A 16,895-nucleotide genomic window follows, 5' to 3' on the forward strand; every position below is an offset into this window, starting at 1 on the left:
AAGGTTCCAAGAAGGGTTTCTCACCTCCCCTGCTTGCCCCCAGCCCCATTTCCACCCCGAAGACCCAGGAGGCCGTGAGTAACCGGATAATCAGATCATGGAGACCCAGGGACGCAGGGCAGGCAGCGGGCCCTTTAGGACCGACACTAAGGGTGGGCATTCTGTTTGGAAAGAGAGCCGCTGAAGAGTAGGTCGTGAAGCCCCAGGGGCACTCAGGCATCCGGTTTCCCCTCCCTCGTAAGTCCCTGATCTCCTTAAATAGAGGTTTAGATCTAAAGACTCTGGCATTCTGACTTCAGAGAGATGGAGAAAACCTCGGGTGGCCACATCCAACATTACCACCGCCAGCACTCGGGGTGCCTCGGGGACCCCCGAGCCCTGGGGTGTGTCCGGTGGGCGCACGGAAAGCCTGCTCGGCCCGGCCGGCTGGCGGTGCCGACCCTGGGCGCGGCGGCAGGACGGCGGGCGGAGGCCGGCCCGGGGCGGGTGCCCACCGCGCAGGCCGGGCGGGGTGGGCCGGGGAGGGGGGGGCGGGGGGGAAGGAGGAGAAGCCGGGGGGTGGGGTGGGGTGGGGTGGGGTGGGGGGGGGAGGGGTGGGAGAAGGAGGAGGAGGAGGCGCCTAGAAAAGGAGGCGCGGGGCCGGGAAGGTGCGGAGAGGGCCGGCGGCGGAGCGCGGAGGCGAGGCCGGGCGGGCGCGCGGCGGGGCGCGCGGCGGGGCGGGCGGGGGCGCAGGCGGCGGCGGCGCGCACCGAGCGACCGGGTGGCGGCGGGGAGCCGGGGAGCCGGGGAGCCGGGGCGCGGGGGGTTGTGGGGGGGGGACGCCGGGCCTGACGCGCCGCCGCTCGGCTCTGCCCGCGGGTCCCGGGCGCGCAGTCCTCGGCCCGCCGCCCGGCCCGGGCCCCGGAGCGCGGTGGAGGAGCCCCCCACCCCCACCCCCGAGGAGCCGGAGGCCCGCGCCCCGCGCCCCCCAGACATGGTGGGCCACCTGCATCTGCAGGGCATGGAGGAGAGCCTCAAGGAGAAGAGCCGGGAGGGCTTGCTGGACAGCCCCGACTCCGGGCTGCCCCCCAGCCCCAGCCCCAGCCCGCCCTTCTACTCGCTGGCGCCCGGCATCCTCGACGCCCGCGCCGGGGGCACCGGCGCCACCTCGGAGCCCCCCGGACCCGGCGAGGCCAGAGCGGTAAGCGCGCGCCTTCGCGCAGAACCCGGCGAGGGGCCGGCGAGGGGCGAGGGGCCGCTCTCGCCGCGCCCCCAGACGCGGTGCCTCGGAAGCCGGGACGGGGTTCCCCACCACCCCCACCCCCGCACCCCGGGCCCGAGCCCAGAAGGGGGCCCGGTGACAGCGGTGCTCCGCGGGCGGGCCCGGGCCCGGAGGTGGAGGTGGTCCGGCCTGACCCCTGGACCCGGAGACCTCTCCCCGGGGGTGGGCCTCTCGACGGAGCGGTCGGTCTTGCCGTCAGCCCTGAAGGGCTAGGGGGTGAGGGAACACGCCCGGAATTCCCAAAGAAGTTGGCTCCCGGCTGGGTGGGCTTGAACCCCAGCTCGAGCATGTTGCTGACATCCGTAGCCAGGTCCCTTCCGCTCCTGACTCTGACTCGGGTCCCTGTTTACTATTCCCAGCGCTGCCAGCCTGAAAGCCTTTTTTTTTTTTTTAAACAAAACAAAACAAAACAAAAAAACCCAGACAGTAACCCTTCCTTCCCTGGATGTTGAGGGATGTTGACGTGGAGCTGAGGCGCGCCTGGGGGAGGCTGGAACCCCAGGGCAGGAGACTCAACAGTTTTGTCTGCCCCCTCGGACTTAGTGGGGCCTTCAGGTGGATTTGGGTGGGCACCCAGCTTGGCGGCTGGACCAAGCCAGAGTGGCCCCAGGCCTGCCGCAGCAAAGTGGGTGGGACCCAGCACCTTCCGGACTTGAGAAATGACAAGATGAAATTGGGAGGTCGCTAACGATCCCGTGGCATCCCCCCCCGCCCCGTTCTCGCCTGCTCTCTGCACGTCTTAACATCTTTTCTGCCAAGTGTATGTGCTGGCCCAGCTCCAGCCCGACTCTGCTTTCCTGGGGCCCCAGCGATGTTCACTCGGCACCTCACAGGGCACAAAATGCCTCCCCCCAGCTGAAAATCCTCCCAACAGCAGGAAGGAACGCTTGCCTTGCCTCAAGCCTCACGACATGCATTTCACTTGCGCCTCCCTTGCTCCTCAGTCCGGTGAGTCCCAAACTTGACTGGGCGTTGGCATCTCTCGGAGATTTCTTTGAATAGTATCCATGCCCACCTCCCAGCGGACATCCACGTTTTGTTGGTAAAGACTGTGACCTGAGCGCCAGGATTTTTAAAACCTCCCTGGATGATCTGATGTGCAGCCCAGTTTGGGAACTATTATCTTAGACCAAAGTCGCACGGTGAATTTGAGCATTGGGCTGGGGGTGCGGGGTGAGGGGAGCACTGAGGACTTGTCGGGGTGACAGAGGCTGTTTGCAGGAGAATCGATCCTGTGGTATGAATGCACCAGCTTTCCTGCAAGAGGGGCTCGCTCGGACTTGGCACAGCTGTTTGGGGGGTATTGGCGCTGCGCCGATGTCCAACAGGACAGGGCTTAGAAAGGGACAGGAAGACAGTTCCCTCCCCTTTAGTCTTTGGATGACCCAGAGTCCTCCTTAAAGAGGGTTTTCTGGAAGCTTTCTCTGCCAGCCAGGCCAGCCAGGGGCAGCCATAAGAACCGTGTGCCTGGCTTCCTTGTCTTGGCTGTTCTGGTTGATTTTATTTTTTTTTCCCCTTCCTTGCTGACTAGCTGCCAGGTACGGAACTGCGCTGTCCCTGATCTTTTAATTTGGCTTGAAGGCAAAACCTGGGGCTATTTCCACACAGGTAATTCTCTCCGGCAGTTAGATAGCCCTTCCCCCAGGCCAGAAACTCTCCTAACCCCTTGTACAGCCGCTCATTTGCTTTCCACAATATCCCAATGAAGTAAGCACCCTTATTACCCCATTTTCCAGAGGGCCAAGCTGAAGCAGGGGTTAGCGACTTCCCCAAGGTCACTGTGTTGTTGGTAAGTGGCCTTGCTGGGAAGGAACCCAGGGAATACAGATCCTGAGTCTTTACGCTTAAACCTTCTATTATCCTGCCTTTCACTCTGTAGCTAATGAACCACCTTGTGTGGGTTTATTATTTTTTTCAATCCAAAAACAAAATGCCTGGGAACCTATGGGGTTTTGAGATGCTGCTTTTAATAAAAAGAGAGGAAATGGTTGCCACGGGCAACCTCTTCTCAGCCTCCTCCCCCCCCCCCCCCCCCCCCCCGCCCGGGCCTGCAGCTGGGGCCCCGCCTACCTAACCCACAGGGCACCCCACCTCCTGGTGAACTCCCGACGTTTAACAGCGCCCTGCTCGCTGCTGACTCACCCAGCATGCTTTCCAGGTGCAGACTTAGGCAGGTTAGCCGCCGCCCATCTCGCACGTCTCTGGGGAGACGGACAGAAACCCGTCCCGCATCTTGGAGCCGATGGTGTCAAATGCCCAAGCGGAGACTGGTGGCCTGTGGGGCCCGGTTTCCTCTGGCATCCCCTTCGGTGCCATGTGCCAGACCATATGGGTCTGGGTGTCGGCCTGGTTTGCGCGGGCTGTTCTGACACCCAGTTCCCGGCGCTGCTACCCCAGCCAGGGGCGCGAGCTGCGAGTGCTGTCCCCAGTCCCTAGCTGGTGAGGTCCTTACCAGCTTGTCCCCCTGCTCAGTATGCTGGACACAAATGTTAAATTTGCTCACGCTCCATTTCATCACCGAGGTCCCGTCCCCCACCCCTTGCTTTGTGTCAAGAGGCTCACTCACAGTCTGCACAATGCCCCATTGACGCTGGGTGTCTGGCTGGCGGCAAGACTGCCCCCGCCCAAGCAGGCAGAGGCACTGGGGCCAGGCTGGGTGTGAATGCGCCTCCCCACCCCGCCTTGACCGTGGGTTTTCCTTGCTCGCTCGTTGGAGCAAAGAGAGTCATGTTCCTGGTAATTCCCAAGTCAAATGACGAGGTCGGAACCAGTCATTCGTCCCACCAGCACTTAACACCTACTGTGCGCTGTGCGCCGTTTTGGACAGCGGGCCACATAGCACTGAACAAGACGTTCAGGGTCCCCGCCCTCGTGGAACTGGTGTTCTCGTGGGGGAGACAGAGGCCACCAACTTAAACGGGACACCATACCGGGTGGCTTTGATAAGTGTTCTTAAAAGGTTGGGTAAGGGTGCAATGCCATAGACAGGGTGGTGGGGAAAGTGGTGGTTAACAGAAACCAGGCCAAAGTGAGGGCGTGGACGTGATGGTTCTAGGGCTGAAGTGTGTGACAGTCCAAGAGCACGGCAAGTGCAAAGGTCCTGAGGTGGGAGCAAGATAGGAGTGTTCAAGGAGCCGAGAGGAGGCCGACGAGAGGCCAGAACGGGGACTTGGGGGCCAAGCTGAGGCCAGAAAGCAAAATTCCATTTGGTCTTTTGAGCATGTACTTGTGATTGTTTTATTTTTATCTTTCAAAAGGCATCCTGAGCCCCCACAGCCCCTCGAGTTAGAGACTCAAGTCGGACTTGACTGAGAGAGGTGCCGTGAGGAATGGGGTCCGTGCGGGACTGGCCCCACGCGGGCCCTGCTCCCCTGCAGGACAGAGGGACAGCCAAGGCTGCCCGTGGGCCAGGAGGGCTCGCCTGTCAGCTGCACTCCCCCCACAAATGAACCAGGCCAGGTGAGGGACACAGCGCGAGCCAGACACGCGCCATCCCTCCATGCCGCCTGCAAGCTCCTGGGGCCGGGACCGCCCGCTCGAGGTCGAGCAGACCCCTGATGTCCGCCCTCCCGCCTCCCGGGCCTGTCCGGCCGAGCTCTGGGGACGGAGGGACGCACGGAGGGACACTGTGGGGAGAGGGACAGGCTGCCTGTGAGGGAGGGGGGTATATGCAGCAAAGACCGCTAACGGGCAGTTCGGGGAACTTAGGCCAGCCCCGTCTTGGGCCGTCAGGGAGGCCGCAGACGGCACCGGGGGCCTCAGGCCGTGCTCTCTGGGCGCGTGTCTGAGAGAATAGCCACCACTGGGGGGGGGAGATGTGGGCAGATCTGGAGTCTGCGGGGGTGACAGTCTGGGCTGGATCCCACTCAGATGTGGAGATGGCGTTCTCTTGCCCCGGGCTCTGTCCGTAGCCGGCAGCCTGGGCTCCGTCACGCACGGCTTCTGTCACCCCATCCAGGCTCCCAGGACTGTTTCTATGTTGAATGGGCTTCTGAGCAGCACGCCTGGGAATTTCCCTAAGGATGAGGTGCTGCCTCCCTGGACCCGGATTCTGGGAGGAGCCATGTGGGCCGGGTGTAAGGAAGAACCAGCGATGGGGAGTGAGAGGTCTGTGCCCCATCCTGGGAAGTTTCCCGGGGCTGCCCAGCCCTTTGAGGACACCCATGGTCACGGCCGCCTCCTGGGAGCTGGGCTGTCACGGCTCCCCCTCCCCGCCAGGAGTCCTGGATTTTCTCAGTCCTGTTTCTGGACCGTGAGGGTGATACCAAGGACCACAGAGGGAGGTAGGGATTTCGCGGGTTAGTGCCCAGAGTTGGGAAGGATGGAAGGATGGAAAGAGGAATGAATGCATGCATAAATGGACAGATGGGTAGATGGACGGATGGATAGATATGTATGAAGGGACCAATGGACGGATGGACAGATGGATGGATGGACAGATGGGTGGATAGACAAACGGACAGGCGGATGGATGAATGGACAGACTGAGGAGATGGAGGTCAGTCCCCATGGCCCCCTGGCAGGCTCATCGGTGTCTCCCTGACTAGTGAAGGTGTCTGAGCGAGCTCAGGTGGAAGAGAGCCAGGTGCGTCAGGCCGAGGTGGAAGGAGCCCGTTTGCAGAAAGGGAGGCTGGGAGGAGGGAGCCAGAAACACGGGCACCTCCGTTCAGCCCTTGTGTGCTTGACCCTGGATGAATTGGCCTCCAGCAAAGTCTCGGTGGTGGGCTCACCTGCCCGAGAAGCTCCAGCTGTAGCTTTCGCGTGGAAAGGAGACAGAGAGGCCCGCCCCCTCCCAGGCGGTCTGGGGAGGGGGCAGCGAGCAGGAACCACCTTCCTGGGAAAACCGGCCTTCACTGGCTGGCCGCACCTCGCAGGTGCCCGCCCGAGCTCCCTGGGGCTGTGCAGCCCAGTCACAGAATGGGGGCTTAGAACAACAGACATGCCTTCTCTCGGTTCTGGAGCCAGGAGTCTGAAGTCAAGGCCTCAGCAGGGCCATGCTCCCTCCAGAGGCTCTGGGGCGGTTGGGGGGATCCATCCCGTGTGTCTGTTCTGGCTTCTGGGGGCGGCTGGCAGTCCCTGGGGTCAGTCTCTGCCTCATCCTCGTGTGGCTGTCTTCCCTGCGTGTGTCTCCCAGTTCCCCCGCTTATAAGGACACCATTCCATGGAGGTAGGGCCCAGTCGTACCCAGTAGGACCTCGTATTTGCAAAGACCCTATTTCCCAGGCCCACCTGCCACCCACCATCCCGCTGGCCGCCTGTCACAAGGAGCAGGCTGGTCCTTGAGCCCTGCTTCCAAGCCGATGTTGGTGTTTGCTTAGTTTTCCTGCTTTGGGTGTCAGACCTCGGGCCTGTGGGGGGGGGTGCTGGGCCCGTGACGCTTTGTGAGTCTCCCGGGAGACTCCGTGCAGGGACTCCTGGGCTTCCGCCGCCAGGCCTGTTCAGCTCCACGGTGGTGCCATGTTGGGGGCAGGGCAGTGAGCCTAAGGAACCCCCTCCCCACTGCCCTGGGATTTGTCCCACGGCCCCAGGCCCTATCGTGAGAAGAGTGGGAACTCTTGAACGTCTCCTCCTTGGATCACTTTCCTCATGGGTGAAGGTCACAGTCGACAAATCCCAAATGCACACCGAAGATAATCCAGTTTAATTTGGATAGCAGCAAAAGCCATCGCCAGCTGCCAAGGTCAGTGACCTGGAGGAAAGGCCATTCTAGCCATTGCAGAGGTTCCACGTGGCTTTGGTGAGGACACCTCTCCGCCATGTCAGTGGAGGGGGCGTCTCCCTAGCAGTCTCTCTCTCTCTCTCTCTCTGCAGGAGCAGCAGGGGGCTCTGGACCCCCCCACCCCCCCCCCCGCTCCAGTCACACGCCCTCCATGGATGGGGCTGCTTGCTCCCTGCCGGAACGGAGAGCTCACGGCCGCCGTGCGTCCCCTGGGTTGGGCACGGACACCGCTGGGCTGTCCCTCCGTGTCCCTGGCGGCCAGGCTGGGACCCCTGGGCGGGCTGGGCTGTCACCCCGAGACATGGATCTCTCACAACGGAGCAGTTACCTTCCTCTGCCGTCCTGTGGGCCGTGCCTGGTTCGGCTGCCAGGAGCGGGGGGGCTCCGAAGCACCCCTGTGTGTTTGTACTTCCAGCCAGCGCCGATTTATCCTCACTCCGGCGGCTCCTGGGAAGGCTCATGAATCACTGGCCGAAGCGGGTGGGGCCTCCGGACCCCGCTTCCTCTGGGGCCCGCCCTGGGCCCCCCACCTCACCCCCAGCCTGCCCAGGAGACCAGAGAGCTGGCCTGCTCCCCCAGACTATAACAGGGCCCTTCCATCTGGGGTGCAGAGGGCCTGGGGGGTGGTCTCCGCTCATCTGTGCGTGGGACTTGCTCGTTCTTCCCCTACCCCTGCTTCCCAGAGCTGCAAGGGGATCCAAATTCCCCTAGGTCACTGGCCAGTCCCGCGGGGTAGGCCTTACAAACGGCACGGCCTTATTATGGGTGGCTGAGCGGCTCCTGGTGTGTTCTCTTTAGGACCGAACAAGAATCCGGGCATCGGGTGGTGGTGGAGCGGGGAGAAGTCTGGGTGGGTGGGTGAGGGAGGTGGGCTGTCTAGGGGCTGTCTCTGCTCCAGGTAGGCCCATGGCCGGCGGAGCAGGTGCAGAGGCAGTCGGCCTCCTGGGCATGCGAGCCCCCCCGCGCCCTCTCTGCTGGCCCCCAGCCTGGTAACTCCCACCAGAATGTGACCCAGTCTTGGAGAAGCTTCTGTTCCAGGGTGGTTGGAAAGTCCTTTCAGGGCCAGTTGGGTGCTTTCTTGGCTGTGAGAGGTGCTTCCCTTGCCCGCTCTCCAGGCTGGCTGGGTTCCATGGGGCTGGCACTACCATTTTGATGTTAAAATAACCCTGCATCCAGAAAGACTCAGCTCTGAGCTTCCGGACAGGCCAGTGGCTGCCAGGGAGGCCGAGCACTGCGCAGCCGCCACCACCTTCCCCCTGCGCCTGTCCCTGGAGCCCTGCAGGGCTGTCCTGGGCCCTTGGCGGTGACTTCCGGAGCTGTCTCGCCACACAGGCCCGCTGGATGCCAGCCTACGTCTAGGTTTTTGCTGGCTTCCCATATCTCTCGCACAGCACTTGCAGTTTGGGTAGATTTTAGATGTTTTTCCACTGGGGCCCTTTGGAAAACGGTGCCCAGAGCTCTAGCTTCCCAGCCCAGCCTGTGAAATGAGTCTTGTCTCCTCTTCTGGTAGCCAGCCAGGGAGCAAGGTCCGGCCGGGATGGGGCTGCTCCCATGGGGCGCTCGGGGAGGTACCAGAAGGTCTGGCAGTTTCTTTGTCCTGGGTCGACCCCAGGGGATGGTGCTGCTCAGCTCTGCAACAGCACGGAAGGCTCTGCCCCTCAAAGCTGTCCTCCCTGCTCCCTAGCTTGGGAGTTATTCTTTCGGGAGGGGTGGGAGAGCAGGGTGGGGTGATGAAAACCAGCATCAGGCTTCCTCTGTCTCTCTCCAGCCGCTCCGCCGATCTGGACAGAAGAAACATCTCCAGAAACCTTAGTCCCCTCACATGCCTGCATCATTCTCTGTTTTCTTCCCTAGCCAATGTCATGCCCTCTTGAACAAGAGGCGCCCTGGGAGGCACTGTGCCTCATCCCACCCACACAGGGTCTGGCACGCAGTAGGTGTTCAGCCCACAGCAGGTGCTTGGCAAACAGTAGGTGCTCTGCAAACGCTTGTACACCTTTGGGGAAATGCCACTCTTTAGATAATGCCTTTGGGGAGGGAGCATTATTTTGATAAACATCAAACCATGGAGTTTTATAGGTGGGGTCCGTTGGTGTAACCAGATGAGCCAGATGAGGAGGTTGCCCGAAGTGCTTAAATCTTGTCACTGTCCTCCTGCCCCTTTAAATTCAGCCTCCGGAAAGTGTGTGCTTGCTTCTGGAGGTGTGGTCTCAGAGCTCGCAAGGGTGTGGGCTATGTGGCTGTGCTGCTGTCCAGGGAGGCCCCCCCTCCCTTGGAGCTTCACGGGAAGGAGAACTCCTGTTACAAACCAGTTTGTATACAGGGCTTGCTCTGTGCCGGGCCCTGCCCCACACGTTTGCAGGCTCTGCGGCCCGTCACCCACTTCGGAGACCAGGAGGCTGCTGGCCAGAGAGGGGGGGGCTGCCTGCCCCGAGTCCTCCAGGGCACGGATGGCTTCCCAGTGCTGCTGGAGCAGACAGCCCCATGGTGGCTTAAAGCGGCACATATTTATGATCTCACAGCTCCAAAAGTCAGAAGTCTGAAGTGGGTCTTGCAGGCTAAAATCAAGGGTTTGGGCAAGACTGCGTTCCTTTGTGGAAGGTCGAGGGGAGAATCGTGCCTTGTCTTTTTCACCTTCTAGAGGCTGCCTGCATCCCTTGGCTTGTGGCCGCTTCCCCCATCCTAAGGCAGCAGGGCAGTGTCTTCAGTCTGACCCCAACCCCCTGCCTCCCTCAGATAAGGACGCCTGCGAGCGATCGCGCCCAGCCGCCGGCTAGCCCAGGGTCCCCTCCCCATCTCAAGCTCCCTAACCTAACCACACCACAGTCCCGGAGATTAGGGCACGCACATCTTTGGGGCATTATTCCACCTGCCGCTCCCAGGAAGGAGACAGCAGTTGGCCCTTTGTGGGCCACTCCCTCTGTAAATGCCAGCGAGACATAGGGCCACCTTGAGGACAGCTACTGGGGGCTTTGGGGGACCTCCTCCTCCTCCAAGCCTCCGATCTTTTCTCCCTGTGGCCCTTGGCTCTTGTTCTGGGGACGCTGTGCTCGGCTGGGAAGGGGCTGCCGGCGATCCTGTCTGTAGGCTGACCCCAGACAGGCTTGGGCCCGGCCCTGGGCTACCGAGTCGGTGGGGGCGTCTTTGCACGTGAGAGTTCTCGCCTCTCAACGGTGCAGGTGCCGTGAGGTGCCCAGCCCTGGGTTAGACAGCCCATCAGGTCCTGGACGTTATGGAGCTCCTGGTCTGGGGGTGAGAGACAACAAAGGGGTCGCAGCACTGGACCAGGGGAGAAGGAACCAGAAGGACGTTCCCGGTGCAGGAAGCAGCATGAGCCGAGGCACAGAGGCAGTGGCCGTGTGGCCGAGGGCGTGAGGGATACGGGGGCAGGGGCCAGTCCCACGCGTGCGGGAGGCAGCTGAGGAGTGGGAGTTGAGGGCATAGACTCTGGAACCAGACCCTAGGGTTCGAATGCTAGTTCTGCCTCTTCCTAGCTGTGTGGCTTCAGGCAAGTTACTTGGTCACTCTGGGCCTCTGTTTCAGCATCTGTAAAATGGGGATGCTAATAGCAGCTCTCGGCCGGTCAAAGGAGTGAATGCATGCAGAGTGCCCAGGGCAGTGCCTGGTGCCGTCAGAGCTCACAAAGCATGGGCTGCTGGGATTTATCCTCATTCCGGTGAGGACCAGGAGGAGCTGGGTGGGGAGGGGACAGGTCCAGGAAATCTCAGGTCGATAAACAATCAGGTCTTGGTCTGAGCATGTGATTCCTCATCTTGTCCGATCCGGGGGGTGGGGGCTGGCCTGGAGGCGGGGCCCTTGCGCTTGCGTCTTAGGACCCTCCAGAGAACTGGGTAAAATGAATATCCTTTAGAACGGTACTGTCCAAGAGAACTTCGTGCGGTGGTGGGAATGTTCTAGACCCGCACCGATGGTACAGGAACCATGACTTCACGCGGCTGCTGAGCCCTTCAAGGGCAGCCCGGGCGACTGGAATTTGTCATTGGTTTAGCGGTACTCAGGTTACACTGTGATCAGCCCACGCAGCTAGTGGCTACCGGCAGGGACAGGGCAGCCCCAGAGCAGCGTCCCCAGAGGTGGGGGTTGCAGGAGACGCGTGGGAGAACTTCCTCTAGATGGTAAGACGTAGGAGCGTGGTTTGCAGGCAGCCCCAGACTTCAGGGGCAGGACGGTGATGAAGGAAAAAGGAAGAGAGATCCGTTCCGAAGACGAAGGGCGTCGGGAGTGCGGGTGGCAAGCGGACACAGCAGGAGCTGAGGAGCGGGCAGTGACGGGGGGCGTCGGGGGGGGGGCTGCGCCTCATCTGTGTCCCACGGCCCCGTGCATCTCAGCTGGTGGAGCGGGGGAGGCAGGGCTGGGGTCGGGGTGCTGTCTGGGGCTGAGGTGACCCCTCAGGGGCCTGACTGGGCGGCGTTCCGGGACACGTGAAAGTGCAGGCCCCGTGACCTGTGGGGCCAGAGTTCACTCCACTCCACCCTTCAGAGCACGCCTCAAGGGTCACTTCCACAGGGAAGCCCTCCAGGATTCCCCGACGGTCAGTGCCCCCACAGCCCGCCCCTGCGCCGGCCCAGGGATAACAGCCCTCACCGCAGTTGGAATTCTAGTCCTTGACGGGTCCTGTGAAGACCAGCGGAGGATTCAGGCAGCGAGCCGCAGCCTGGATCCCAGGAGAGCACACAGAGGCTCCGTAAACGAACCGAATGGAAGGCCCCCCGCCATGCCCCCTGAGCTCATTGAGCGCTCGCTGAGGGCACGTGGAGTCACAGCAGAGGCCGGCTGGGGGGTGGCCCCGCGTGGGACACCTGTATCAGCGCGGGCTGGTGACGTGAGGTGACGCTGCGTCACAAACATCCCCAGGCCCTGCTCTACCGAAAGCAGAGGTCTCTTTCTGGCTCTCACTCGGCGTTCGTCATGGCTTGACCGTGACGTTGAAACCCGGGCCATCTGCCTTCCAGAGGAACTGAGGGTCTCAGGCTGGTGAAGAGGCCGCAATCTTGAACGTCCCCCGAGAAGGAAGGTCAGCGATGGGGGACCTCACCCCGGCGTGAGACCCTGGGTCCGGCGGTGCCACGTGCCCCTCGCCCCCGGGGCCTGGGGGTGGGTTGTCGCCCCACGAGCGGAAGGCAGAGCGAGGGCGCTCGCGGCCGATGGGCTGGTAGCCACCCTGGAGGTGAGACAGGAGGCGGGGCTGAGGGCCGGCCTCAGACGGAGCGGCTCCCGGTCCCTGCCCGGCTCAGGTGTCCCCACCTCCTGAGGACGTTCGCGCCGCTGTGTCCCTCCTCCCGGAGCGGGGGCCCTCTCTGCCAGCCTGAGACCCAGGCGTGCCCTCGGCCTCGGGCGGCACCAGGCAAGGTCAGGAGCCAAGGTGGTCTCAGCCGCCCGCAGGGCTCCCAACTACCCGCGTCAGCACGGGGGCGGCCTGGGGGGCCTGGAGCTCGGGGTCCCAGCGCTCCAGGGCTCTGAGCCGGCTCCCGGGGCGTGCTGTGGGCTGGGGGTTGCAGGGAGAGGCCATTACCACAGCCTGGGAACTGGGGGGCGGGCTGGTGGGTGGGGAGCCGAGGGCTCAGGGGGCTGTGCTGGGGGGGGCTTCTTGACGGACCCCACGAAGCAGGCTTCCAGACCAAGCCAGGGCTGGAAGGATGTGGGGCAGCCCTCTCGTGCCCCGTGGGGAGCTGGGGCCACAGGGCCGAAGGGCTGTGTAACCCCATGTCCATGGCTCTCCTTACAGCCCCCTGCCCGCCCCCTGCACTCCCCAGCGCTTGAGATGAGGCCCCGGATGCTGCCTGTGTTCTTTGGGGAGAGCATTGAGGTGCACCCAGAGCCCACGCACGAGATCCGGTGAGTGGGGCTGCAGGGCGGGTGGGGATGCGGCAGGCGCTGGTCCTGATGCCCCGTGGGGAAGGGGGGCCAGGCTGTGGGCCCGGCAGGCCCCCCCTCCCCCCGTCCCCTCCTGGGCAGCCCTCTGGTTGCTGCTCCCTGAGGAGGTAAAACCGAGGCTTGGCCAGCGATGAACTGATTCTAAGAGACGCTGACCCAAGGGGACCTTCTCTGTCTCTCTCCCGTGCTCCGGGTCTGCACCGGGCCATTTCCCCCCTGCCCTTCTTCCCAAATCTGGCTGATTTTATTTTAATCCAACCTCCCAGAAAGTCTGCACAACGATCAGCCCTCACACACCTCGCGGAGCTCCCTCCCTCCTCCGGCCCCGCCAGATGTTTTGGTATCTGTGACCCAGCCCCACACAGGCAGCCGGGGACCCCCTTTTCTGCTCAGGGCTTGGCAGGTGTCACGTGAACACAGAGTTGCCCTGGGTTCCTGGGACTGTTGTGTCTCCTTTATCTACTGAGGAGTCCTTGACTGCACCCGTATCAGGTGCGCTCCCGTGTGTGGGACATCTTAGGTGCATCTGGACTTCTGGGCTAAGGTGACCCCACCAGGAGATTTCCTGCATTGGTTTGCCCTCCTCGGAGGGCTTCTGGGGATCAGGGTTCTCGGAGGTGGAGTCCAGGGCCCACGGGTCTTGCCCGTATATCCACAGGATCCTCGGGCGTAGATCTGACCACGTCAACCTGGGTTGGCCAGGGAGACCCGCTGCCCCCCAACCCCCCCCCCAGCTCCGGATGCAGTCCCAGGAGACAGACGGCTCCGCTTGACCGTTCGTTCTTCCCAAAGAGCCCCCGTTATTTAAATGTGGACTAAGACGACCAGCCGCCCCCACACGGGTGCACGAGAGCTTGACTCTCGGGCCCTCCGATTCCCTTCACGAACTGACCGTCTGTGGGGCTGCGATGGGGGACGAGGCAGGTAAAATCCCCACCCTCCCCGAGCTTTTGCCTGCAGTTTGCTTTTTGGAGTCTGGAAGCAGAGCTCTGGGGCACTGAGCAGCTGCTCGCTTGTAAGGGGGTCACGCACCTGGGGGTGCCGAAGCTACTTTTTGGGGACACTTATTTTGGTATAATTTCAAACTTAGAGCAAAGCGTCAGGGAGAGCAAAAGGAAGCCCCGCATCCCCGTTAAACAGATTCACTGCTTCTTTACATTTTGTCCTGTTTGCTTGAACATCTGCACGCGCTCTCCTTCTTCATAAACGGAACTTTGGTCTGAACCATTGGAGAGAGGCAGTTGGTGGCATCCCGACCTCTAGCGCCCTTCCCGAGAGCGGGGACATACATCCTCCCGTGTAGTGACACCACCCCCCGCATCCCCACGGCACAGATTTCGTCCGCTGTCCCCACGTGTCCTTTCACGGCAGATTTCTAGCCCAACTCGGGATCCGCCCCGAGTCACGGGCCGCGTTGAGTCCCACCTCTTTAGTGCCCGGCAAGCGGGCACACTTCCTCTGCCCTTTGGCCCTGACACTTTGGGAGAGCCCAGGCCATTCTTTTCGGCGGCGCCCTGCCCATGTTCACAGAGCCCCGCCCCCCAGACGGCACAGGTGGGCAGGGGCAGCCCCCAACCTGGGCTCACCCTGCCTCTCGGCCCCCCCCCACCCTTCCCAGCTGCAACTCGGAGGTCAAGTACGCCTCGGAGAAGCACTTCCGGGACAACGTTTTCTACGCGCCCGTGCCCACGGTCACGGCCTACAGCGAGACGATCGTGGCGGCACCCAACTGCACGTGGCGCAACTACCGTAGCCAGCTGACCCTGGAGCCGCGGCCCCGTGCCCTGCACTTCTGCAGCACGACCATCATCTTCCCCAAGCATGCCAGGAGCACTTTCCGGACCACCCTGCACTGCAGCCTGGGCCGACCCAGCCGCTGGTTCACCTCCAGCGTGCAGCTCCAGCTGTGCGAGCACCCCCGCCTCCTGGGGCCCGTGGCGGCGCTCTGACGGGGCGGGGCCGCCCCCCTACCAGTGACCTTGGACTTGGGGGGCTGGAGGACGGACTCCGTGGCTCAGCCTGGAGCCGGGGCAGGAGGGAGGTGGGGGAGGCCCATCCCAGTGTGGTGGACTCCATAAACACGTCTCTTTTATTAGCTCAGAAACGGGTGAGGCCGCGCGGGCATGGCTCTCTGAAGATGCGGTGGGTGGTGGCCCACCCCAGCCTTCTGGCCGGAGAGGGAAGGTGGGCGTCGGTGGCGTGCCCATGGAGCCCAGAGCAGCCGTGGCCGGAGGGCTGCTGCAGCCTCTCCAGGCCCCCGGCCATCCCGTCTGTCCGGGGCTGCCAGCCTGGCTCCCAGGCCGTGGGCCAAGGAAGGGGGGGGTGCCACCCCAGGCACCCACACTCCTGGGAAGAGCTGTCTCCAAAGTGGGCCCTTCACCTGTGTGTGGCTTGGCGAGTGGCCCAGGCTGAGCGATCGGGGGGTCGTTGAGCCGGGAGGCTGGGCACAGGCCAGCCGCTGAAGCCAGGGCTCGTGCTGGTAAAGACCTTGCCTGAGCGGCTCTCGTGTCCTGTGCCCCCAGGGACAGAGATTGAGGGCATAGCCCGCCTAAATGGAGGCCTGGGAGCTCTGAGGCCGGAGCCTCGCCCCCAGGGCATCCCTGCCAACCTCTGTCCGTGCAACCCCAGCAGGAGCAGGACTCTCAGCCAGGAGCCTCCGTGCGAGGTGCCAAGGGGAGGTGTCTAAGCTCTCGGAACGTCCGCCGTCACCTGCATGAGGGTCCGGGCTCAGCTGTTGGCTTAAAGAGATACTATGGGGGTTTCTGCACATGGTGATGCCACATGGGCCGCAGGGCTCACCTGGCGTGTGATGCCGGGACGCGCCAGGGCCTAGGGACCACGGTCTGGTGCCCCAGGAGCCCCCAGTGTGGCCTGAATGGACCCGGCGGGTAGGGGGCTGCCCCGCCACTCCCTTGGTCACCCCCATGACAGGGGTGAGAGAAGCAACTCTGAGCTCACGTCCAAGAGAGGCAGAGTGCCTGATATATTTTTATATATCTACACAGACGGTGCATGTTCTCTCCACAGGCTGATTAACAAAGGAATAACTTAAGAACTTGACTGATCATCTTAATAAAATGTGCAAACCCAAAGAGGCTCCCCCTTCTGTGTTTCTGAGCCCCTCAGATCCCATGGGGTAGGGGGACAGGTTTTCATCGGCCCCTGTACTCTGTGACCACCCCTCTTCTTCCCACCCAGGCTTAGCTTCAGGGAACCCCGCCTCCCCTCAGCCTCTCCTCTGCTCACAGGGAACAGGGAGGTGCTCAGAAGGCTCAGAACCCTGTACCCCAACCCCTTAGCCTCAGTGGGCACGGCTTCACCCAAGAGCTGGTGAATAAATGCAGAGACCCAGGCCTCACCATGGGATTCGGGTCTGGGGGTGGTTCCGAGGGACCCTGGGAATCTGCACTTTTTTGGTACGCAAATGCTTTGTGCCCAGCATCTCAGCCCCCTGCACTGATAGCCCCCAACCCCCTCCCCTGAGAAGGGCCCCGGCTGCCTCTGCAGAGAAGGTCGTCCCAACCCCTGTTACAACTTCTCTCCACCTCGTCCATGTCTTCGGAGGGGCCCCTGGGGCCCCGGGTTGTGAGTGCTATTAGGGAGACGCTCGGCAGCCACGGGACACTGTCCCCTGGGAGTTGCAAATTCAAACTGGAATTTGCCTCCCTGGGGCTCTGGAGTTGGTGGGCTGAGCAGTGGGGTGCGTTTTGACATAGAGGCTTTTTGCAGGGGACAAACCCCTCATTCGAGGGTGTGGGTCGCAGGAGTACAATGGACAGGGTCATTTGTGGCCCCTGATGCCGGGCCCTGAGCCTGCCGTCGTGTCAGATGGCGTAATTGTAAAGCTGTGCTCCTTCAGCACCCAGTGTGCTCCCGATGCTGGAAGAAACATCCCATGTGGTTTCACTCCGGTCAGCCGTACCTGCTGAGATGGGGCACTCCTGTATCTCCATTTTACAGAGGAGTAAGGCACAGAGAGGTTAAGTAACTTGCCTGAGGTCACACAGCAAGTGGGAGGCA

General features: G+C 62.4%; 1 protein-coding gene across 1 annotated transcript; it reads left to right on the plus strand.

The window, feature by feature from the left end:
• The first annotated feature begins 862 nt into the window (after positions 1 to 862).
• Positions 863 to 14,824, plus strand: RFLNA (refilin A). Its single transcript, XM_028092408.2, has 3 exons — positions 863 to 1,180; positions 12,727 to 12,836; positions 14,494 to 14,824. Exons 1-3 carry the CDS (start codon positions 974 to 976, stop codon positions 14,822 to 14,824), a joined length of 648 nt encoding a protein of 215 aa, XP_027948209.2. The 5' UTR covers positions 863 to 973.
• The last annotated feature ends 2,071 nt before the right edge of the window (positions 14,825 to 16,895 follow it).

The sequence above is a fragment of the Eumetopias jubatus genome, unplaced genomic scaffold, assembly GCF_037043125.1.
Source record: "Eumetopias jubatus isolate StellerSeaLion01/CBP00866 unplaced genomic scaffold, mEumJub1_p1.0 scaffold_16, whole genome shotgun sequence".
NCBI lineage: Eukaryota > Metazoa > Chordata > Mammalia > Carnivora > Otariidae > Eumetopias > Eumetopias jubatus.